General features: G+C 28.2%; 1 protein-coding gene across 2 annotated transcripts in view; it reads right to left on the minus strand.

The window, feature by feature from the left end:
* The window catches only part of LOC148227368 (uncharacterized), a 161,335-nt gene that overhangs the window by 73,432 nt on the left and 61,330 nt on the right, over positions 1–26,573 (minus strand). Inside the window, exons 4-7 of one of the 2 annotated variants that reach the window (XM_088201797.1) lie at positions 25,303–25,492; positions 16,359–16,490; positions 11,756–11,833; positions 9,805–10,004 (exon numbers count right to left, since the gene is read on the minus strand). In XM_088201797.1, the coding sequence (XP_088057923.1) occupies positions 9,805–10,004; positions 11,756–11,833; positions 16,359–16,490; positions 25,303–25,492 (600 nt within the window). The remainder of the gene's footprint in view (positions 1–9,804; positions 10,005–11,755; positions 11,834–16,358; positions 16,491–25,302; positions 25,493–26,573) is intronic. The other variant, XM_088201798.1, reaches the window with a different exon arrangement.

A 26,573-nucleotide genomic window follows, 5' to 3' on the forward strand; every position in this document is an offset into this window, starting at 1 on the left:
CGTAATTAGATAGTTTAACAATAATCCCCACATTTTTTATCACCATATTTTTAAAGCAAATGTTGTTTTATTAGCTAGTTATGGAATACAATATACACTGATAAATTTAATCTATTATATATCTATAGCGTTTTTATTAACGAGGTATAGATATGTAAAATCATGTTGGAAGTGCTCTTATATATTTTCACTATTGTGATAGTCTGGCAATAATAAAACGGGTGTCATTAAAGTGGCTTAATTCTATTGGAAGCATACGTCAAAATTGATTATGGTCATGTATGTATAAAGAACTAAATAATAAAAAAATGAATTAAAGTCAGAAGCGTAACTTGTATCAATAATCGATTATTTTTATTTTTTCAAGTGCATAATATCCAGCTTTATAAATATGTCCATTTGTATTTCTCAGCAAATTTGAAAATCACAGGAAGATAAGGTTTCAAAATTCATGGCTTTTAGTGTTTTGGAATGATACACATGCAGTAGTTTTAATTGAAAATCTTCATTAGCATTACTGACCAAAATTGGGGTCAAACGGTCTTTGAATTCTCCTGCTCGCTTTTCTCGTAATATAAATGTGTGATGTGGTTTTCACTACCAGAAAAAGCAAGTTTAATTAACATTAAAAAAATATAAAGTTATTATATTTATTTATAGTTTTTTAAATTCCTAAATTTTTTCTATATCTGTACTTGCTGCTTTTCTAATAATTCGTAATTTGGTTTGTTTTTTAAATTTATTAAACTAGTTTGTATTTAAGTGAGATTAAAAATGTTTCTGGATTTTTTCTATAAATATTGCTTGACTTTGGTGATGTAAAATAATAATGTATATAAAATTATTTATTTTTTAAGCGAAGTATGTATTGTATCTATATTTGGATTTAGAATATGTCTTAACTCGAATATGCAAAGTCGAGGTTCCTGTTATAATTTTGAAAAATTGCAAAGTAAGTCTTGCTATAAAAATAATTTATAATACACCTTTTTATTCTAAATAAAAAAATGCATATTAGCCATTTTTATAAAAATGAATTTTGGCTCAATATAAATACAAGTTCAAAATGCCAAAGCACATTAGAGACTAAATACAATATATCAATAATTCTAGTTCTCCAATGAAATGTACTCAAATTATCACTTATTTTTTCCCCTGTATTTTTCGTTTTCTTTCGCTTAATTTGTAAAAGACATTTTTAATTTTGTCCCTTAAATTATAATTAAAAATGTTTTGTTTTATATTTTTTTATTTTTTTTTATCAAATTGAAGCCAACGATTTATTGTAAACATCAAAATGAGTATTAATTATATAATATAATTAGTATGAATGTAAATTTTTTTAGAATATTGAAATAAATATATATTAAGTAAGTCATCATTTTCTGATCTTTGAAAATACACAAAAATCACACCAATTGTGCATAAAGAACTATATACGTCGCTGCTTTTAACTTATAAAAAATATTTATCCATAGATACATACATATCAGGCGCGGGCAGTGAGATACTTTGATCAATTTATAAGAGCATGCTGAACGCATGCTCTCTTCTCTCACTTACTTTCGTTACTCAACACGGGAGCAAGCGAGAGGGAAATTATTTCACCGCCCGCCCCTGACACATATATCTTTAATTTAAGGCAAATCGTAAGACAGTCTTAATTTAATTATAATAAAAAAATATATGAATTTATGAATGAATGGATAATACTACGATATCACAATCAAGAAACTGTACTGCTAGTTATAAACTGTATATTTAGTAATGGCATATTTATAATGGAAAGACTTGTCATATAAGTTTTGGTTTTCCAGTAGAACGTTACCCAAATTAGATTGTTCAAACAACGTTTTAATTCGCTCAACCCGCGTATAAGAACGTTAATGTGTTTTACAAAAGTTCTACGCAGAGTATATTTAAGCTCCTACGCTAAATTCGAAGGTGCGATGATGAATACGAAACGATTGTCTAGGGCGCTTTTCATTAGTATTCGCCTCGTGGTCTGCGGCGTAATGGACAACTTTTTCTGCGAAAAGTGTGACCATAGCGAAACAAAAAATTGCAATCTTGGCCAAGGTGGCACGTTCCACTCAGTTTTTCTGTGTGTCTGTATAATATTATACCTGACGCCGAAACCGTAAAGAAAACAGAAAGGCAGAGGAAAGCGACTTTATATTATCATGCAAATAGCCTTCTTTAGGAATCCACGAAAACTTGCCGAGATATCGCTGCATTGGATTTCATCCGAAATGTTTCATTGATAACGCTTTCCGTTGAGAACAAATTTAAATTTAGATGATGGCGTTGGAACTAGGGAGTTAAAATTGATTACCGTTGAGATAATACTTTTTTAGATATACCTAAGCAATTTGTGGATAATGTGCATTATTTTCAACATTTAAATCCCAGCAGAAATGTGATATCTACATAAATTGTTTATGATATTTTAATAATATTTGGAATTATCAAATTAAGACCTAAAATCTTTTTTTTTAATTTACTTAAGTGGTATAAATAATTACACTTAAAGCTGAGTTAGAAAATTTACGATTTCCGTAAAATATATTCGTAAGATGTTGAAAATTCAAGATTAAGTCACTGTTTTATTTCAAAAATATTTTAAACCAGAAAATTAACAAAAATAATATAACTTTTCTTATAAAAAGTTTTATAAAAATATAGTGTATAAATCATATGATTGTAAAATATAGTGTATAAATCATAAAGGCCCTGAGAAATATGAGGTCGACCGACCCCAACCCTTTATCTCATATATAGTTACGATTTAGTGACTACGCGCAACGCTAAAAATTTAACAGTTGGTTTTTCAAACTTATTTAAAAAAAGAAAAGTGTTAATATTTATTAATTATTTCCCGCTAAGGGTTTAACTGTAAACAATGGTAAATTAGTGTACTTTTATCTGAATAATTATCTGACGATTTATGTATGTTAATAAATTTAACAGGAATGTCTCTCTCAAACCAACTGTAGGCTATTTGTGTTAATCCTCAATCCCAGGCAACATATGGACCGTTAGTTGTGTATTTATTGTATTTATCGTATATTTGTATAGTTGTGTTTATCGTATATTTGTGTCAAAGCTAAAAACTTAAGGTAATTTAAATAAAATTAAATAAAAACTAATAATATAAATTAAACATAGTTAAAGTAATAAATAGGTTTAATGTTTAAATAACCATCTGTTATTAATTTAATTATTGAACGAATTGGTAGTGTCTAATTATATTAATGTGGTCTAAAAACGTTAAAAAAATTGTTGTAGAATAATAACAATAATCCATATTAAAAATAAATTTCACTTTTTCTCACTCTTTCAGGTAATATGATTTATCATGTGACAATATAGGGATTAATTTCGTTTAAATATAATTAATCTGATTCGTTTAAAAAAAATATGTGAAAAAATAAATAAAATATAATAAAAAAATATTGAAAATAAATACTCAGTTAAAATTAGCATCAATGACTGATTTATTTTAGGGTAACACGAAACAGCTGGCAAGCGAGATAATTACAAAAAAGGAAATTAAAAAAATATATATTATATTATATATGTTTATATATAGGGCTCAAAGTAATTCGGCTAATTGGATCGCTGCTAGGAAGGGACGCTGTTTGGCCTGAGATCGATCTCTCCGGAGGCAGCAATTATTCGCACCACGTATACGACCTTTGACCGAAAGGACTCTGCCCTTAACACGTGTATTATCAATTTATTATGGGATTTGCTACGGGCGTCCTTACCCGCATAATGCTATCCTTACTTCCCTGATATGTTTTCTGCGTCGGTTGAAGGTCTTTTGTTGGCGGTCATTTACGACCTTAAACCGCACTCATCATACCTATCCGACAAAAGGGTGGACCTGTTTAAATATTTCACGAAAATATAAACCGCGGCACGCGCTGCCGTTAATATTTAACGACGAGACGTAACCACCGCGTGAGATCGATTAATACCATATATGTATGAAGCGAACATAGTGTGTTCATAATATTTAATAGGTAACCGTTTTTATAAACGTAATAAAATGCTCATGAAATTGATGGATTTAATTAAATAAATGTTAGAGGTAAATCGGTTTTAGCAATGATTTAATAAAAGCGATCTGACAGATTTTTCATCGCAAAAGTTTTCTGAATAGTAGCTATAATTCACGACCGTTAAATTGAAATCCATTACTTATCGAAGAAAATCGCACTCACTTTGTAATATTAAACTTCGGTTATAACATCTTTGACGACGCGAATTGCGAAGTGATTTGAAACACTCAATACAAGACGGCTTTCGATAAAATCTATTAGGTTGAGTATTTATTTAAGGTAGTATTGAAGTTTATATTGTGGAGAAACCAATAATTCGATAGAGTATTTCCAAACCCGTATACGACGTTCATTTGAGAAATTTAGGAAAAAGGACGTGAGTTATAAAGATAAATGGGGCAGAGGTAGTCTTACTTTGGTTGACAACAATGAATCGAAAGCTAAGGGAAAGGAAAAAAGATTTTCATGATCTATTATTAAAATTTTGGTAAATATTCAAAGAAAGTAAAATGCCTCAAATTATGAACTAAATAATGCAAGGTAATTAAATTACATGAAGTAAGATAATTACATAGTTGTACAGAGATATGTTAGAAGGTTCAGTGTTCGGTAATATTAAAAATATTTTTTGTCCGTAATAATCTATGTCTGAAATAATTAGTTTCCGAAAAAAATCACGTCTAGAAAAATCAGTGTCCGAATTAATTTGTGTCCATAAAAATCAGTATCAGGAAAGATTGTCCGGAAAAATTCGGGTCCGGAAGCATCCTATCTGGAAAAATTCGAGTACTAATATCAAAGTTTTTTATTATAGTCTTAACATGCAAACAGTTTATTAAGAAAAGCATATGTTTATTTCTTTTTTGCACGCTCAATATTACAGATGTTATTTTTTATATTTTTTATGATTTAAAATATTAAGTAATATTTTCATAACATATTGCCTTTATTCAGATATATCGAAAATCATATTATTAAGTTTATGTAAACCTATTACTTTTTTTATAAAGTAAGATGATGAATTATTTACTTTATATAAAAGTAGTAAATTACATCCTTTATCTTGCCGGTTCACCATAGGGCGCTATCTAATCCATAGTCAATTGGAATTTAGGTATTTTTCCCTGTCTTTGTGATACATGGCAGCCGCCAGAAAGTCTTCTTTATATGGGTTAATTTTAACTGAGGAGCACGTTTATTTTTGTATTTTATCGTTCATATTTGAAAAATTTCGACATGTTTTTCCTCGCTCATTAAGAATTGCCCTTCCCTTGCTGACTTTTTACTGCTCTAAAGTAAGTTGTTGCTAGTTTATAATTAACTATATTATACTATGATATAATTACCATGTCTAAAATATGCTGGATACTTTTATTTTTGTTTTAAGTACTAGTCTGAACTTTGTATTACGTATTTATCAAGTCCTTTTACGTATTTTAAACAGCGTAACATGAAAAGTAATAATTAGTAACTGACTTTAAATTATTTTTCTCTTTTGCTCTTTGCCCTTTATGTTGAACTTTGCAGTTTTTTGACATTTACGTTTTGTTTAATCAATATTTAAATAATTTAACAATACAAAACAGCGTATACAACTTATGACGATCGCTATCTTTTTTTTAATTGAGGCAATATGTAAAAGGCCACAAATTCATTTGAATCAAATCAGAATAATAACTAATAAAATATTTTTATTAGAATATGCATTCATTTATTAAGAAACGTGCAATTATTTTGAGGCTATTTATTAATTTAAATAAACTTTGTACTGATTCACAATGGTTCTACTTATATAGAGAAAAATCTCATAATGCAAATGTTGTGCAATTACGAAAAAATGTACTCGCTAAGCATCCTCATATTTTAGCAAATTCTCTATGTGTTCGGCGTAAATTTTGCTCGAAAGGAATATTCTCATATAACTTTTCTACGTTTGCCAAAGTTGCAAAAACAATGGCAAAAACTCGATTTCAGCAAGAGAGGATTGTTTGTGCTCAATTCAAAAGTGCTTCCCTTGTACCCATTGCGATTCAATAATAACGTATGTTTATGTTCAATTAGAATTCCCTACGTACCTATATAAAAATTATATATACTTATACACATCCCTTTTGATTAAACATCGGATTGGCCTGACTATTCTAGTGTATAATTTTGACGTTATAAAAGATTAATGAACGGTTCTAACGACGGGTAAATGATGCAAACATGGATTATGCAGTATTAGTACATTATACATACTGTGTAAGAGTTACATTATCTACATATACAAATGCAAGATTAGTTTTATATATTGCCTGACGTATCCTGACACGACTAGCCGATGTAACGTTCGTTCAAACGAGAGTTATCTGATCCTGCTTACAATAATTTACAAGAAACTCTGCGTACCTTGAGACGCCATTACGTACAAGTGTTTCAGATTAATTACTATCTTGCGGGTTAGTGGTATATTAAATTAATGGTGGCATTAAGAGGGTACACACACGAATATACAGGATGGTCATGTAAAAACGGTACCTGGTTATTCATAATCGTTTAATTATACCATTAAACCTTAAGTAAGAAATTATTACCGTTCTCATTACGTCACAAATTAAATTTGTATTAAATAATTTTATTGATAAGAGTTAAATAGTCATTTTTATTGTTTTAGTTATAAAATCGACCGTTTAACGACATTTGCATACTTAATTAAGGAAAACAATTAAAGTTGGCCCCCGTTTATATAAGGACTTTTAATTGAAAGAAATATCTTCGCCGGCTGCAGCGTAGCAAGCTAAAATAAAAATTAATTGTCTTTTTTGTACTTTAAAACGACCGCAAACTTTTCTAATATTTTGTCTTTAGATTGGAATTTTATAAATTAATTACGCAGGATGAATTTTTTTACACTTTGGATCGCAGATGCTTTAGTTGTAAAACTTATTATATTAAAACTAATAAATATTAATTTTACATTTGTACAACATTGATTGATGCCATGAAAACGCGTGCTTAAAATAAAATATGTTTTCTCTAAGCTAGTTTAAAACGATAAATATATGAAAAGTATAGAAACAAAGCCCGATAATTGAATTTATAAGCAATCGTTTCATAAAGTTTTGGACACTTTTTGCCATTGTTCATATTTTATTTTAAAAATATAGTTTTTTGTTAATACTTTTTTCAGTCCTAAAATATTTATTTTATTAATGATATGTTTTTTCGTCATGAATATTTTGGCATTTGTAAAATTTTTGAGTTCATGAAAAAAAATGTTTTTTTCGGCTTCAAAAATATTTTTAACGCTACTTTGTATACAGCAAATTCTATGAGATCGATTTTTTTTTTCAAAGCTCACTGAATTCTAGCTTTCTATCTTATTAATATATATTTTATAGAATAGGTGATTTCATTGTTGGCCAATTTTTTGCAAATTTTCATTCAAATCGTCGTTTTAATTTCAAAAGTTCCATAGTTTCTGCAATGTGTGCAGCCAAGTCTAATTTTGTGTATATTCAACTATTCATTTTTGAGTTCCAATTGCGTTTTGAGGCCAATCATTTTGATTTTGGCCTTGCTCCTCAAGATCAGCTTGAGACTTATTCAATTAACTTGCACCAATATTTCCATATTTTCTGTTTTTGTTTTGGATTTGTTATTAGTGGGACTGGCGATTGAGCAGTAATTGGAATTTTCTTTCATTTTTAAACTTGGGCTTAGACTTTTCCACTAAAAAATTATTAAGATAAAAATTTACGTGAAAAATATACTTAAATACAGTAAAAAAGTGCAGGAACGCTGTTTCACCGCGTTAAATCACAAAAAAGTACTGCTTATAAATAATATTTATTTTAATGAATTAAATAAAATTATTTCATTAATAAATTTATATATTGTATATATATTTTAAATTAATACGTTAGCCCTATAAATCTTTATTTTCAATGGCATGTTTATAATATGCGCATATATTTTTTAATAACTGTATTTCTTCCTGTTTTTATTAAAAGTTACGGCGATATAAATATAAAATTGAAAAATACTGATCTACATTTCGTGCTCGTAAGAGTCGTCTGCTAGAAATGTCAAAGCTCATAAAAAACGTGTTTTACGTCTCGCTCCATGAATTTGCTATATAGTAAAGTGGTAAAAGTATATTTTAAGCCGCCACATCTTTTGTAGACGACTGTATAAAATACTAGACGGCAATGTTTGCTTATATATAATATTTATTGCAAATTAACTAATACTTTATTGATTCATTGACAGTGGCTTTATTTTCGCAGACCTGTACTTTTAAACTTAAATATAAATCTAAAATCTTATTCAATATTGTAGAAAATATATCAATGTAATATAAAGGCTTAAAATGTCTAAAGCGTTTAAAACATACTACGAAAATACTTCAACAAATAATTAATTGGTCTGTTTTTTTTAAGCATCAATCATTTTGCAATATAATTTGTACTGACCTAGCTTCAGCGTGTTTATATTTTCATATGGCAAAACTATAAAATTTAAATATAGAAGACGTGCAATAAATATAGAAGAATTATGGATTTCGTCAGGTTGACATGAAGTGGGAAGCGGTTGCTTTTTTGATCTTTTAAGCCTCAATCGATCTCTTGTATCCCAAATTGGGTGTATCTCGTGAAGGTTTTAATGAAAATCCTGACGGAAGTGTATTCCGAACAGAAGTAAATGATACATAGACTTTACTTCCGAATAGAAGTAAAGTCTATGTATGTGCTTAAAAACGTTTAGTCGAGATGAAGGAGGTTTATTTGCTTTGGCTCCTCTCCACGCGTGCTTCAATTGCAACGATTTAGTGTACTTGGATTAATTTATTTCCGTCGTCTTTCTTATAGGAATTGTTATGTGAAATTTAGATTTTTTATATTTTTACATGAGATGTAAAAAATATAAAATTGTGGTATAAACGTAATGTCCAGAAAAATATCACATGACGACGCTGAACTATGAGTAGTAGTTTTGCAATGAAAGGTTAATATAAAAGCTACATGACATCCTGGATTCAGAAGTTACGAAATCTTATGAAATCTACGATATTAAAGATACAATGCGATCAATCTGTAAAATAATTTAACATTTAAAATTGGCATGAGAGATAATTTATAGGGATAACTTATAGTTGGGAGGAAAGACCTAATGACTATATAACTTGTGAGATAAAATATTAATCAATATTTTATTGCGCTGTAAAATATTAATTGCTTGAAAATTATAATATAAGAATATCACAACACTGAATTTAATATCAGATTTATATTAAAAAAATACTTAATTGAAGATTTTGATGTTATTAATGAAAAAGTGTGAAGCAAAATTTGAATATTGTAGAATTAAATATCGCATTCTTTTACAAAATAACACGATGGTAAATTTTTCTTAGATACTCTCGAAAATAATTAATTTTACTAGTCAACAAACTGAAATTACACAAAACGTTAAATATAGGTTTTATATATAAAAATGTTAAATATAAAGATCTTAAAGATAATTTTGATTCACGGAATTCTAAAAAGTGCCGTGAATCAGAATTCTTAATGTGTATGTGGCTACGTACCACATGTCGAGTATAAAAGTATTCTGTCTTAAAGGTATTGGACTTTGCATGCATCACGTCGATGCTCGGCTTCTGTGCGGTCATAAGATAAAATGCATTCCCCGGGGAGAGAGGATATTGACGCTGTTGAATCCACATGCTCAACATGAAAGTGGTTTTACCTACCTTAATGGCAATGTCGGTTAGTCGTGCTCGTGGATGCCATCCCCTAGCCCTCCCCTCGGCATCTGAGATGTCTTCCAGCGGTCCAGATTCGACACGTCGAGGGCCCTCTCCCAAAGCCACCGCATACCTCACTCTGCATCTATGATCGAATCCCGTCAGCCGATTCAGATAGATAGACACCCTGCCTTCGCTGCCTAAGCCTGAGAAAACAAAAGTGCAAATGTATCATTCCGAGGGCGCGTGACGTTATTAAGACGGGCGGTGACCATGAACGGGTTCTGCACTAGTTACGCAAAAGTGACGTGCATGAAATTGGATTTCCCATAGATAGCATACTGCTTTAACATAGTGTGTATGTAATACGTTACATAACCAAACATTAAGCGAAAAGAAAACGAATTTATTTTTAAATTCCCATATTTAAAAAAATGTAATTAACATTTCTTACTACCTCAGATGGTAGTGTAGGTAAAGTTTTCAGTCAGTATCTATATGTTTTAATAACCCTATTTATATAATTAATGTATTTGCTCAGTATTTTAATTTTCACTTTTGATCTCATTCAGATGAACTTCAGTGACAATAAATGCACCGGAAAATGTTTTTATAGAAGAGGAGAAAAGATACATTGCTTGCCAATTCTTGGTATATAAATTATCTTTTCCTATTTAGTTTATAAGTAAAATACTTATAAATATTTTGCTATGCAGGTTAATTAATAACAATTATTTAAATTATGAGAATATTGTTTTAAAAAATAATCCAAAAATCCATTTTTAAATATATGACTCATTGTTTGTAATTAGTCAATTAAAATCGCCGTCATTAATAACCTTTAATCACTACCTAATTTGTAAATATTTATGTATCGCTCTTGAAAAAAATTAAATCGTTTTTCTCCTTAGTCTACTAACCTCTTGACTACTTAACACTATAAAAGAAGCGCTGAATAACTGTGTCATTCAGGTATTCTAAAAACTTTTGAATTTTAAAACATATGTTGTAAAACAAGACACATACATATCAAAGCAATACAATTATTTAATTTTATGTTATTTTTAAACTTTGAAATATCATAGACTATATCTTTATATTCAATATTTATTAAAATTAGTTTTGATATACCGTTTTTATAGTTTTGTAACAATAACCTTTCACGATATTTAGTATAATTGTTTTCTTAATTTGGTATATCTTATATGTTACAATATATAAATAAGATTATTGCAAGAAAATTATATAATTCTTTATGATTAGAAATATAATACTTTATTAATGCAGTATAAATTTTGAAACAATTAATAAAAATACCTTTTAATAAAGATTTACAATATTTTTTCTTTCATATTCGTATGCATTAAAGAGGTTATATCTAAATTAAAACTTAATATATGGTTTACTAAAAGAAAACACAACACAAAAAAAGAAATTAGGGAATTAGGTAATATTTTATGTTAAAACCAAAAATATGTGCGCTTCATATACTATGTGTATAGAGACGTGATAATTAAAAAATATAAATTTAGAAGTATAATATTTTAATCGATTGATTGATATTTGACGCTCGATGTATTTAACTATTTTCTTAATGAGTCTATTGTACATATAACAAATATTTTGATTGTAACATTAACTAAATTAAAATAAATAACGTATTCCTCATACAATAGAAGAGTATATATTATAGAAGCATTAAAATTTATCAAATTTTATGCATTAGCCCATTAGCATAATTATTTACATTGTTATATGTAATATTTAATAAAATAATATAAATTAATTTAAACTTACGAGTATATTTAAAAAAAATACAAATATGTCATCGTTCATCAATTTTTACGAAGAAAAAGGAACATTTTAAAATATATTTTTTAGGGTTGAAAGTAGTTGGTGATGCAAGAGAAGAAGATTATTGAAGGGAGTGAGAGGTAAGAAGGGGGTTAATTCTCACCCAACTGATTCTCGGCTTCTCCTTCCAATGAGTTATTAAATTTCTTACTTCCTTGCTCTCTGATGTCTGTCTGATTTGCTGCGGAATTGGAAAGAACTTACTCATTCAATATTGCTTTTTGTATGAAACAAACACGAATACAAAATATGCAGTTACGAAAATTGATATTTTCACAAATATATATTATTTACAATATATAAAGTTTATTGTCTATTTAACTTAAACGGTCGGCTAATATTATGTTATTTTTTTTAATAAAGGCAACTTTAAGCGAATATATTTTTTCGACGATTTATTTTAATATCTTGTATTGAATAAATGTATATTAATATATATGTGTGAATAATATGTATATTATTGAGTTAAACTGTTAAATAGATATAAATCACTGAAACGTGTATGGTATAGTTTTCAAACGACAAACTCAGAGTAGAATTATTCTGAAAATTATTTAAAGCATTTGTATAATGAATATCACGATGGTTTCATTTAAATGATAATTCCTCTCATATGTTCACTGCGATTCTCCTTAATTAAAATAAGCTAAATTCTACGTTGAGACACGTTATTGTTTAATTAAAGAGAAGATCCTTTCATGTAATATTGCACTTCTCGCATAGAGTCGCACAACTTTGCTGTCAGCGACATCAAATATTCAGTTTGCCGAACAACGGTTTCACGTTGCTTTGTCTGTAAATAATTAAGGCAATATTTACTTTATAAACTGTTGGCAGTGCAGGTGAGCTAATAAAGATTTGTATGCAAATTTGGAACTGGTGCAACGCGCAAAGGAGTTGATTAAAAATTTATGCATATTTGTAGAAACGTGATGAGTTTTAAATAAGCTTGCTAAGTTGCATTATTTGAGTTAGTGGTTATGGTCATACCTAGACTTAATTAAATATGTAGTGGAGTGATTTATTTTACTAATTCTAGTACAAAAATACCTATAACTAATTATTTTCGTGCGGCCATTTTTTGGCAAGCAATATTTCAACGTCAAAAGCTACGGAAAATTAAGGCTTGATAAAACACAGATATGCCGCATGATTTAATGAAAAATGATATTAGAGCTTTGTATTAAAGCGGTTATGGGTTTGATATTCTATATCATATACAATTTTTCATCGCTCAACAAAATATAGGTGTAAATTAATATTTTTTTTTTATTATGTTACTTATGTAATACAGGCTAGTTGAAAAATAACATAAAAAGCATTAAAAAATAATAAAAACAATAATAGAATGTCAAATTAAAACTATAGTCAATAAAAAAAAATATATATTTTAAAATATATTAAATTATATTATAAGTGCAAAAATAAATTAAAAACTCTTAGAAATAAATGATATTATATATTTAATTTTCTCTCTCGTATCTGTTACACATTTTTTAATTTCATTAAAAACTTGATACGAGTGTCACGTAAATGTAGTAGTTAAGTATGAATATATTTAATCGTATAAATTCATTAAAAGTAATAAAAATATATTTTAAGAGGTTGTTAGTATGTGAATTTATCAAATGGGTTTTTATGATAATAAAATTATTTTAACGAAAAATTAATTGATAGACCAATATAAATATATCTTAAGAAGATAGGTAAAATTACAAATTTTTAAAGACTTATGCAAACAGGTATTTACTAAGTGTGTTAGTGGTTTGCATTACATTGCTTATTTTGGAAGTGAATGCTATGTTTGAAGAGACTGAGGAATTAGTTGCTATGAATAGTCTGCATGGAATAAACACTAACGAAAATATTTTTAATGAAATTGAGAAAACGTCAACAAAGTAAATTCTGAAGTTAAATCGACTAAAATGTGCCACACCCGATAATAGTTAAAATATACCCAAAACAAGTTAAGGATTTTTTGATTTTTTTTTTCTGATTAATAATTGTAATATTCACTAGCAGATACTTTCTAGAAAGCCAAGAACCAGTAATGTTAGCGGTGAACTTTTTTGCTCTCGTGTACTAAATTTTTGACAGTTTTGCTACCCTTTTTTATAAAAAATAAAAGATAAATATACACCAGTTTGCCGGCTTGGTCATGGTAGTTTTATAAAGAATTTTTAAGCTCAGATATTAAGATCTCTCTAATATGAACTTTAACCGAGAAAAAGCGGCTCCAGCGAATATCACAGAAGCCGCCGCTTCTCTCTTTGCTTGCTTTGCCATTGGAATCCAGATCAAATACATTTTGGAGGGAGACACTTGCAGCTTATGGACTCACCCACGGAATACACGTTTCAACCTTTGCAAAATAAATTAAATAGAAACTTTTGTCTTAAAATAATAAATACCCCGGACTCAAAGATAAGAACACTATAATGTTTTTTGTTATTAAAAAATATAATTTAGTCGAAATTTGTTATACAAAAGTTCAGTATATTTTGATACACGTTTATACTTATTTAGTGTATACAGAACGACACAAATTTTAACACGTATAAAGTGTCGCAAGCGAAGCAACTTTTATCGCCCGTCAAGAGTATCGGGTACGAATTTCGAAGCCGGAGCATAAATTGAATTTTCCCTACTGGAATTCCGTTCTAGCCAAATGAAATTTAGTTTAAAATTTTACGTGCATATTTGCGCGGTTGTGTTGGAAAATGTTCGTCAGGCATTCGATCGTCATCTAGGGAATATGACGGATAAAAAATGAGCTCGTAATTTCGAGCGGAACGTGTCTCAAATCTCATGGGAGCGCGATTTAAGCTTACCAAATTGTTAATTAAAAACTTTAATTAAAAAATAAACCCAGTGTCCTACACTAATGTATGACTTTATATACCCTTTTCGGTTTTTGTAAGAAGTGATATTATTTTGAAAATTTGTTATTTTCAATTGATTTTAAGAGGTGTAATGTGTTTAAATAATATTGTACATTATAGTCATAAAGCCTTAAAATAATAAGTTCAACAACAAAAGCTCCACGGAATTTTGCTCTAACGACAATACATCAACGGCAAAAGATCCAGCCGACAAAAGATAAAGCGGACTAAAGCTCTAGCCGACCATTGATCCAACGATATGGCGGCCACAAAGTATTCAAAATGACTTTTTTAAAGAGAGAGCATTCGAGAAACTGATGAATCAAGGGGCGACGGAAGTTTTCGACGCATGTATTAAAATAACAGTATATTTAATTTTTTAATGGATTGTTAATATGAAATTTTTTTACATTTTTAAAGCCAAAAGCCGTTTGGTCAACATGAATATTTAAATTTTCATGATATGTTTAATAATTGATATTAAAATAATGTGTGTAAATTCATGTTTCTCAGTAACATAAATACAAATAAAATATTTCTACTGTGATAAATATACATACTTATTCGCGACTACCGCGCCAATAAGATTTTATTGACTAGCGGAAGTTGTCAGGAAGTTAAAATAAAAATCTTTTACGTGATTGATAAATTGGGACCTATATATGTAATATGTTTACTCAATTTGCTTCCTGGAATAGATATATTATAAAAAATATTATTACTTATTTTAGAAAATTTATTTAAGTACTTATTAAATTTGTTAAAGAGAGAAACAACGCATACAATTTGGTAATCGTGGGGAAATGTAATATTTGTGTCGATTGTAACAGATGATGAGTCTGTAGCTTTATCTATTGTATAAAGTATAATAGAAACGGCGAAATGTAGTCGTACCGATCTAAAACCATTTATAAATGTAAGTCTATATTTCTTAAAAACATATATATTAATATATTTTTTTAAGAAATAAATGATTATGCTAATGTTTTAAATATGCGTTGATATGAAACTATATATCTTAATTATTAAAATATTTTTTAATGCATAAAATCCTTTTATATATTTAGAATCGGATTAAATATTTATGAACGAAAATAAAAAATTGATGAACGTGACATACTTTAAAATATATAAAAAGTGCAGTAGTTTATAAAAAGATAATAAAAACTGTGAATTTAACAAACACTAGTTATATCTAATATTTTTTCTAGATGAAAATGGTATTCTATAGTGTTTGAATCATATTATTAAAATATACATTGTAACTAAAAAAACAAGTTACCATACTGTTAATAACGATAACATAAAAAGAGTATTGTAATTCCCCTTTAACTTTTGATAAAGTACCGTTTTGTTTTTTGGGTCACTTTGTATATTAAAATAGTAATTGATTAGAATTGATATTATAAATATTGCCTGTTATTTTATTTAATTCAGGATACTCAATAATTTATTAAATAAATAAATAGTTAAAATAGATTTATATAATATTTGCATATTACGTTCACAACATAGCACATATAAATCGCTATCGATTCCAGCATTTTCAATTATACATAATTCTATCAAGAATTTAATTTAAGAGGTCATATCGTCACGTTCCATACGCTTGAGCTATGATCGAATTAATTATTATAGATTCTCCACCTTGTAGTAGTAGTATATATGTAGCTTATATTATAAAGACCTGTATTATACGATAGTTATTTGAGAATATTAAATCCATAAAACCAATTAAATAATTACATATTATAATGATTAATAAATAAGCGTGATTATATATAATAATACTAAAAGATATAATTTAATATAAAAACTACTTACTCATGTCTTTCCCGTTTGGAAATAATGTTAAATTCCAATCGAATCCTCCGAATGTAAAATAAGTAGTTTCCAACTTGGATCCATTGTGCTTTCCTCCGTGGGAGCTGGTTGTTGATCCTTGTCTATGATGACCTAAAATATTGAAATATAAGTATTAAATAAAATAATAAATTAAGTTTGAATCCGCAATGTTTGATTTAACCAAGTAATATTCTAAGTCGAAACTAGTTTATGTTAAATAAAAATATAAGAAATATCACTTATGTAGAGCAAAAGCTTTAAAGCCACAGTTTTCTCTGATTTTAATTTAGTTTTGCTTGACTTTATTCAATTTAAGTTGTATGCACGTCTCTTTAAAAATAAACGAAACATGGTAGCAATATCGATAGTTTATGAATTTTTATTCAATTTCAATATAAATATCTTAAATATACTGTCAAATAAAATGTCAAAAGTTTCAACGTTGTACATTATAATAGGCGAGTTTTCAGGCAACTTTCAAAAACACGTTAATCAAAACTGTCATTAGCAAATATAAATTTATAATTTGAACCATTAATTCAATACATAAATATCACTTTTCAATTCAACATGCTTTTGCAAGAAATTTAATGTAATTTGTATAAAGGTTATTAAGGTTATTATCCACAGCGTCTTTGATAACGATGCGGTTAAGAACACAAATAATTTGTTAGTTTAGGACCTTAGAGAAAGGTCCGCGTTGTTTATCCATCTCATCTCTCAGAAACTGCTTTACACGAAGTTAATATAAAATTTATATTTACATACATATTGTGGTCATTAAAATATGAGCCATATGTAAATAACAATGTATTTAATTGTATAGCAATATATAATATATAATCCCTGTTCATTGATGTCTCAAATACCAATGAAATGATAATCCGTTGTGTGGACTTTATTTTTCATGAGAAAATTATCTCGTAAAGTACTAAACTTAATTAAATATTTATGTATTGCCTTATACCATTTAATTACACTTTATGGAGTGTAGTTGATATTTAAGTTATTGCTTATTCTATTCATTTTTATATAAATGATTAATAAAATTATGCTAGACTTTGCATCACTTGTAAGAAATCTGAAGCTTACAAATCGTAAGAAAGGTCAAGAAAACATTTTATATGCATATATACAAAGCATTACTTTATTTTTACACCCCTTAGCCATTTCGTGACCAATTTGCATGTCTAATAAGCATTTATTTGTATTCGCATAGAGTCTAGACTCTATACAATCTGAGATTGTCCGGCGTCTCAATTATTGTGGTTCAGCAAAGCTTTTTATTGCCTGTTTTAGTGCCAAACCCTTCAACTCATGTTCTCCACACACATCGGTGAGAGCATTTTGCTTTCATTGAAATCCTCAGGATTATTTTTAGGCTAGCAAAAGTCACAATATGCGGTTGTGTCAAAAGCGAATGATCCGTGAAGAGACACGATAGCTTTTTCAGCTTTGAACGAGAACAACCTGAAAGCTTTTATGGGGCTTTTATGGTAGAACTACAGTTTTATTTTCGCTCTTTAGGTACGTGAGAAAATGGGTGTGGAACATAATATTGTAATTCTGTATTATATTCACACAACAATCAACTATACAAAAAGTATCGATATTTATAATACACTTGTAATGCTTATTTATAATATAATACACAATATTAAATTTAATTAACGTCTTTATAAATACATCAAATATGCAAATATGTTAATATTATGTAATATTTTTTAATATAAAAATTAGGTCTTGAAATATTGTGTTAAAAATGTGCGCTTAAGCTGAATTTCTTACATTATTCATCAAATTATAATATAATTCTTGGAAGTGTGCTATGAAGTGAAACAATTAATACAGATGTTAAGATGAAGGAAGTTGGAATCAAAATTTAAATAATAATGTTTTATTTAAATGCGTATGATCGAACCATATTTTTTTTATATTCTTAATGTAATTTTTTATATTTAGTACATTTATGTAAAGCTAAAATTACAGATATGGCAGATAAACCAAACGCGTTTGCGTCACTTTCTATTCAGTAAAATAAAAAAAATGACATATATTAAAAGGAATGTATTTTAGAAACTATGGAGCTGTGGAGTACTTAAAACTTGTTTTTCAACCTTGTAACGTCACCTTACTATATGGCGGTAGAAAACTATAAAGAAAAATTTTCTGTTTCAAAATATATACCACCAGGCCAAATTCAAAGCGCCAGGACACAACACAATGTCGAGTTGGAAAGAGGTCATTAGGACCCTTCGTTGTTCTGCTTTGAGATAGGCTGATATGCTGTAAATTCTGATTGTTCAATTCAAAGAATAATACTACATTTGAAGTTTTCTTAATATAAATTAAAAAATGTATTTGTTACACTATATTTAGATAAAAAATATTACATTTCATTTAAGTTATATGAAAAATATTACGTGAAAAATGTCTAAATTAACTTTTTTTTAAGGTAAATATTACTTTAGATTGCTAAAAGAAGTCGGAATTCGTACTTTTGCATATTTAGAAAACATTAATATGCAAAATAAAAAGAGCAATATTTTTAATATACATAAATGTATGCTACTAAAATAATTTAATATTAACATTTAAGTAATTGGATGACTTAATATCACAGATTAATCACTTCTATGTTGCTATGAGATGTCTCTATAAGACGAGAAGAAGTAGCATCTTTAAATTTTAATTATTAATTATTATTAACTCAAACCTTCAAGACATGATTGCCAATTAAAAAAAACGTAGATACGTCCACGTGGAATTTGAGCCCAACAACCTTAAATTTATAAGCAATTAATTTTACCTCTGCTTTATCGTGCATAAGTAAAAGTCATTACTTATTAAAGTTTATTAAAATTCTTCGAGAAAAATGAAAAATAATATGTTTTTATTTCTCAAAATCTACAATGTTTTTTTTATAAATAAATATTTTAAAATGGTTTAATACTGCTGTAATTAAAAAAGTAGTGGTTGAATTTTTTTCACAGCTGCATTCAGTGCAGGTAATAAGAAAAGAGACAGAAATAAAAGACATTAAGGAATCAGAGTGCTGAATATAAACTCTGTTAACTCACTCACAAACAAAATATGAAGTTCGGAAAACCACTTTGCTGAATAATTATAAACGTACACTATTTTCAATTATGTGTATCTTGCAATTTTATTTTATTACAAAAAATCTTTTTACAACTTTTTACAGTTTTAAACATTTCGGTGTTCAAACAATAAACCAAGATTTTTAATACCTATAATTAATTTTCATATTTTTGACACGATTGACACGATTTTTATAGATGTTTTACTATTTTTTTGCGCTCATTAATATTTTAATTTTAAAGTATAATATGATTTACATATATATAAGCATACATATTTACCTAATTGTTGTAAATGAAATAAGTTTAAAGATTTTTCTTATATGCATTCTGCATATTATATTTATATGTCCATATTTCAAAAGAAGAAATTTAAATCAATTTTTTATTTCTTAAGAAATGAAAACATCGAGAAATGAGAAACACTACTTTTAACTAATAAATACAAACTTATAGTGATTGAAAAATAATCAGTTTTAATCAAGACGTATTCAATAACGAAAACCGTATTATATTTATTATAATTTAGTGCCTGTTCACAAATAAAAAAGTAATTGTTTGTTAATCTTTAAAACTTAAATGGACGAATAATATGTCAGGACCACTCAAATCAATGTCACCAATTTGTATGGAGCCTTTAAAATAATTGCTTTTTTTATTTGATTTTTCAAAAAATTCAGTTTTTTATCTTCAGAATTATACAGACGTGTGATGGATGAGCACATTTTTAACGGGTTAAAATCCCTTGTGTAAAGAACATAAACAAAGGATATAGAAGACAAAGGATACATCTGTGACGGATACCAACGAGTACATAAAATAGTGATTATATATTTCATGAATTAAAGCATAGCAAATTCTACCAATTTAAGTCTGAATTGCGTTCTCTAGCATTTAAGTCTGAATAGCTTTTAACTTAAAATAAACGATAGTTAAGCACAAAAACCAAGTGGACTAAAATTAATGGACTAAAACCAATTATTTCTCCGTCTCATATTATTGCATTATCCAAACAATCGATAATGGACTTCTCTTCTGGTCAAACAAGGCATACTGAAATCAGTTAAGTTACAAAATTTGATCAATAATACATTTCAGTCACAAATTTGGAGTACGATCACTTTGCTTCTGACTTGAAATAAAAGATAGTTGAGCACAGACCAAACGGAGCTACTCTGAGACGACTCTTAGAAGGCCGAGAAAGGCAGCTTCTTTCCATTTTGCGCAGGTCACGTAATCACCCGAATCTCAAGAGTTTAATCTAATCTTCTTGGTAATTACATGACGCAGTATTACGGAAAAAATAATTGCTCAAATTGTACGGCAAATTAAAAAACAAACGCGCGCCCCTTAAGGTACGAATAGTTCCATTTTTTATGAATTTAATAAATATTTGTTTACTGCATAAATTATTTGGACTTTTTGTTATCATTAACGTTTCGGGGGAGTGTGAACCAAATGATACCCTGTCAAAGTGTTTAAAATAATAACACAAATAAAAAGCACACAAGTATTGTATTTAAACAATAAAAAAATATTTAGCATCAACAGGCTGTAGAAGTAATAAATACGATATACTTTACAATATTATTTTAGTAATAATTTAATATTTGCACGGACTAGTGAGTTTCAATTATAAATATAATACTGTATCCACTCGAATCAAAACAATTGATATAGAATAACATAGATACAATTTGATTATCTCAATACTATACAATACCACTTACTCAATTGAAAATAACAACGTTACTCAATTGCAACAATGCCGATTGTCTTTCCTACAAAGTTATTTCGGGCAACGTTTTCAAGTAAAATACACTCATTCGTTTTGTTAAACTTGTAAGTACTTTGAACTCAAAGTGACGGCAGCGGATGTTAAAGTTTTCAACTTTTAATTGGATCAAAAATTTTCACCCAACATTGGTTCAAGGCTTTGAACTGAAAACGCACCTTTGTTTACGAATACGTACGCGCAAATTTCCGAACGGGAATTAATAAATTTAGACAAACAATTTCCTCCGCGTAGCATCCTATTTTTGGGGGTGCGTTAATAACCGAACGCCCACCCCGCCGCCTTAAGGGTTAAGCGTTGAGCGAGTCACACACTGTTGATGTTAATTATTCAGATGCAAAACTTGAGCGACAATATTATTTTAGGTTTTGTTTTCTTCGAAAGTCGTTTTTGAGTGTGTGTCGCGACTTTAATTTATAAATCTAAATATACAGGTTCATTACGAATTCATATCAAGTATATGAATAATGTAAGTTTAACTGAAATGTGATATATTATGCAAGTCGCAAACATAATATAATATAATAATATAACAGAATAGTCAAACTAGATTTATTACTATGCATAATAGTTGTATTTAGGACACTATAATTGCTGCATTGTACAACGGGCTTTTAATTGAATATGAAAGGCTGCTAATTGTTAATATACTTATTCATACAAAATTAATTAAATAATGAGTTATAATTATACTTTACAAATATTCATTAACCTAGTTTTTATATAAAATTATTTGCTTATTTTTTATGTCATAGTCGATTATTTAATTATTAAATTTCTTAAAAGTTAAAAAAAAATATAGCGTGTTTCATAAACTTCGCAAATATTTCATTCTGCGTTAATCGAAAACAAAAAAGTTGAGCATGCCATAAAGAAACCAACACTACAGTCAACACTGCAGCAACTTTGAACATTTTTATATGCATAGTAATTAAGCGTAATAACAGCAGATTTAATTTATTATTTTGATATATTATTAAGCTTTAAACTCTACACAAATATGTGTTAATTGTGAATAAAAGTATTTTCAAAAGTATATATATTTTGCAAAAAAATCACTAGAAATAATGTATGCAATATTAAGTTACCATTATAAAGTTATGACGTTCACTATTTAAGGTGTAATCCCCTCTGATTACACTTTGAACAAATAACTAATGAATACGTTATTTTATTGAAAATTTTATTTGACAATATCGTATAACGCGAAAAACCAACCCACCCACGATGTGATTAAAGCAAACAAGTTTATTTATGGAGCACCTTTTGATTTTGGAGGATTCGTTAATTACGGTTCGTACTTTAATTTAGCTTACGTTTACCCTAAATAAATATATTAATAATATGTAAAACGCGCTTTGCCGATTCATTTTCAACATAATTTATAAGCACACGCTATCATTAAATATTTTGCAATAGACTAATATTATGTTTTATTCACATAGTTTGCTACGATTCGATTTACCAATGAAACCACAATGATATAATTCCAACAATGTGCCACATTCCACTGCAGCAAAACATTAATGTTTATTTATTCACAATTCATTTTACGCAACTCGCTTTGATAATGTCTGCACACATTGATAAACATAATGTACAATGAAAAGCAAATATTTATATTGGAAACCCACCAAGAGCAGTTTGCTGCATTGGTTGAAACTAGGGATTCCAATCCCGGGCCAAAATTTTGATCCCGGGATTTCGGTATTGCAATTAGTCGATCCCGGGATCCCGGGACCAGTCCCGGGATAATTTTCATGCTATTTTATCGATAAAAATAATTTAAAATGAATAATACAATATATTTTTACATCTGTTTTTTATAACGTACAATGTTTAAAGTACGTATAATTTTAGTCTTGGACTTAAAATAGAAAATAATATAATAAAATTAAAAATGGGAAGGTCTTATATATGTATTTGAGAAGAAAAAAATGAACTTTTGACAATTTATGCACATAGGTATGTACATTCATAGACACAATTAACTGAAAACATTATTTTGAATAAAACTCACGAAGTAACATCAAAGCATCAAGTGTTTTATCATTTAGCCTTGATCTGATTTTGGTTCCTAAGCAGCCTGCTGCTGAAAAAGCACGTTCAGACTCACAGCCTCAAAGATTCACAGATGACACGTGCAACTCGCGCAAGTTTGTACACGAAATATAACGATGTTGTCAATAATAATTCGATTGTGCTTGATAAATCAACCAATACGAAAAATTCGGGATTATGTTTTATAATCCCGGGACTCATCGGGTATTGAAAATCGTTCGGGATCCCGGGATTGGAATCCCTAGTTGAAACTAAAGGAATACTGTCGAAATAAATGCGAAATTAAAAGACCAAAGGCAAATATTCTATGTATTCAGTATCAGTGCATTGTATATTTCTAGCTAAAAATATGGAACAGTTTAATTTTATTCGTACATTTATGATTTTCATCAGCTTATTATAATATATTATTGATATCTAAATGCTTGAAAAATTATATTAATTTATAAATGTCTTAATGACGTGGATACTTTAATATTTGCTTTATCAGCTAATGAAAAATCCCTAAAACAAAATTGTAATACGCACAATTGAGTTCATTGAAATTAAATTATATTGCTACATAAAATATTACGAATGTTTTTACTTGTTACAGTCGCATGATTGCCCAAATGAAGTTTATAAATTAATTTAAGAAATCTGATCAAAGACTTTCTTCAAGTTGATTTAATCTAATCTAAGATGATTTTTTAATTGCTCTGTTGTAGACAATTAAGATTTCCATCCAACTAGCATAGGCAAATAAATAAAGAAATCGCGAATAAATTACAAAAAATTATTGATGTGACAAATCAAATTTCAAAGAGTGAAAATATGAAATTAACTAAAATAAAACTGATTCAATTATTTATATGAAACATAGACAAACTTTGACACCACATCTCTATGGTTAATAGGGTAGAATATAAATACATAGACTCCAAGTTTTGCTCTGAAAGACTTGCCACCATTGCAGCCCTTAGACATATTTTTAATAGTAAGAACGTGGTTACAAAAAAATCCTAATATACGAACCATTAACCAGACCGGTGTGAAGTAACATAAACAATTCGATTTTTATAAATTGAAAATCATTAATTTTAAACTTATAAAATTATTATATAATACTTATATGTATACTAATATTTAAGCTTTATAGTAGCCTACAAATACTAACTATTAATAAACGTTGTCATTTTCAGACAATAAAATAATACAAAATATTTTCATTAACCGGCTCAACACATTTAAGTTTTAATATAATCACAAAATGGCAAGGAACATATTGTTTTAGAAGCTGAAGAATACAATTCAATGTTTTCAGATCGTCGGATCGTTCAAATAAAAAATAAATATATTAATGTTTCATCTCATTTTTCTTTCCCTTAAAAATAGTAAAAGGCATTTTAGTTTTTTTTTTCACTCGATCTGTAACCACCAAATTTTTATTTTATATTCATTTTTTTATTATATTGTTGCTAATAATAAAATTGTAAACATAAAAATGGTTATAAACCAGTTAAATGTATTGTTTGTAATAATAGGTTTGTAAAATTAATTATACGGGTGCTTTTGAGATGCCGCATTTAATTACTAGAATTACTTTTTAGAAAATAATCTATTAATCATCGCGTTTTTATATAACAGAGTTTTAAGCTACATACATATACTTTTGTCAAGAATGTTGGAATGAAACGTTTGTCATACAATATAACAAATATTAAAAATATACATGACCTAACAGATATTTACCATATATTCGTTACTAAAAATATTTTTTTTAATTAAGATTTATTTTAGTGTTATGTATAGTACTAATTATGCTTCAAAAAGGCAATGGTATAAATGTATTATTCACTCACAAATAAAATGTCAACGAAATTAGTACCACAGCCACTATGGTAAATATGATTATAGTTTATGCATACATTATTTTATTAAGCAACATAGTTACGTGGTTACGATGGTTATGATGATTAAAAAGTACCTGAGCCATGATGTAATCCAAAAACTGTAGGCGGTATGCGAAATTCTGTGGCATACACTGTCCGCAGATTCGCCATGGTAAGCTCTAGTTGAAACTCTCCGTTGGGGTCCGTAAAGTTTCTGCCATACAGGTCGCTTACGGGAATATAGTTTCTGTTTCCTTGGGCCGGAGATTCGAACGTAAATTTGACCTGTAGACACAACGAAAATATTAGCGCACTTGTATTATATATTTTTTTCTATCTAAGCTAGAGTGACATATTTATACTGTGTGTGTTTGCATCTTGTAAATAAAAATAAAACAGCAATATCCGGCAGCTCGTTAAAAAGTCGGATAGCTATTAAATATTTATGTTCTAGCAAAAAGAACTTAACGAATATATATAGCCGTTATAAAAAGTCGCTACCAGCGGCTTTAGTAAGTGCATTTCTAAAAATATAGGCCAACACGATTTGTTCTACAGCGTGCCGTAAAATAATAATTGTATTTGTGTTCTTTCGGTGTTTTTTTGAACGTCCAAAGTGTCAATAATTTTGGCGTTGATCACGTAGGAGTCACCACTTTCAGATTTTTTGGCCGAAGATGTGACTTTACAGCCAAATAGCAAAAAAGTTGCAAAAAACATGCTTAAGACGAAAATATATAAAACAATTATAATACAGGTTATTATTTATTGTTTTAAAAAATGGTTAATAATAACGGATAACTTTAAAACTAAAGTCGAATTATTAGATCTTATTGATGAAAAGTACTTTTAAGTTGAATAATATATTAAATTAAATTGAATTATTCGTGCAAAATACCTATTTGACTGACAGTTGTGTTCAAAGGCAATTATGTTGTCGACAAGCTGTGATTGTAATCAATTGTTAAAGCGACTACAGCGATGGTGTTTAGCGTTGGAATTTTAATTTGTCAATCGGCAAAGACATTGCCATTTGTTTAGATCTTAAACGCTCTTTGATTTAAGAAATTTAATTTAAAAGTATTGAATTCAACGCATATTATGATTGCATTAGTTTTATTTGATCTTATATTTAATTTTTGTTACAACATTTGTAAATCATGCTCACAATAAGCCTTCCTAAAACATGAGCGCTTATCAAAATGTCCGACCTAATAACAAGAATTATGATATTGGACGTTTCCATGAAATGTTTACGTATGTAACAATGTAAATTATTAAACAGCGAGAAATCAACGTAAATTGAACTAAATATTGAATATTGATTAAATAAACTTAATTGAAAATAGTACAATTTATTTATTTT

Source organism: Plectrocnemia conspersa, unplaced genomic scaffold, assembly GCF_051122295.1.
Source record: "Plectrocnemia conspersa isolate PC_06_02 unplaced genomic scaffold, ASM5112229v1 ptg000013l, whole genome shotgun sequence".
Taxonomy (NCBI): Eukaryota; Metazoa; Arthropoda; class Insecta; order Trichoptera; family Polycentropodidae; genus Plectrocnemia; species Plectrocnemia conspersa.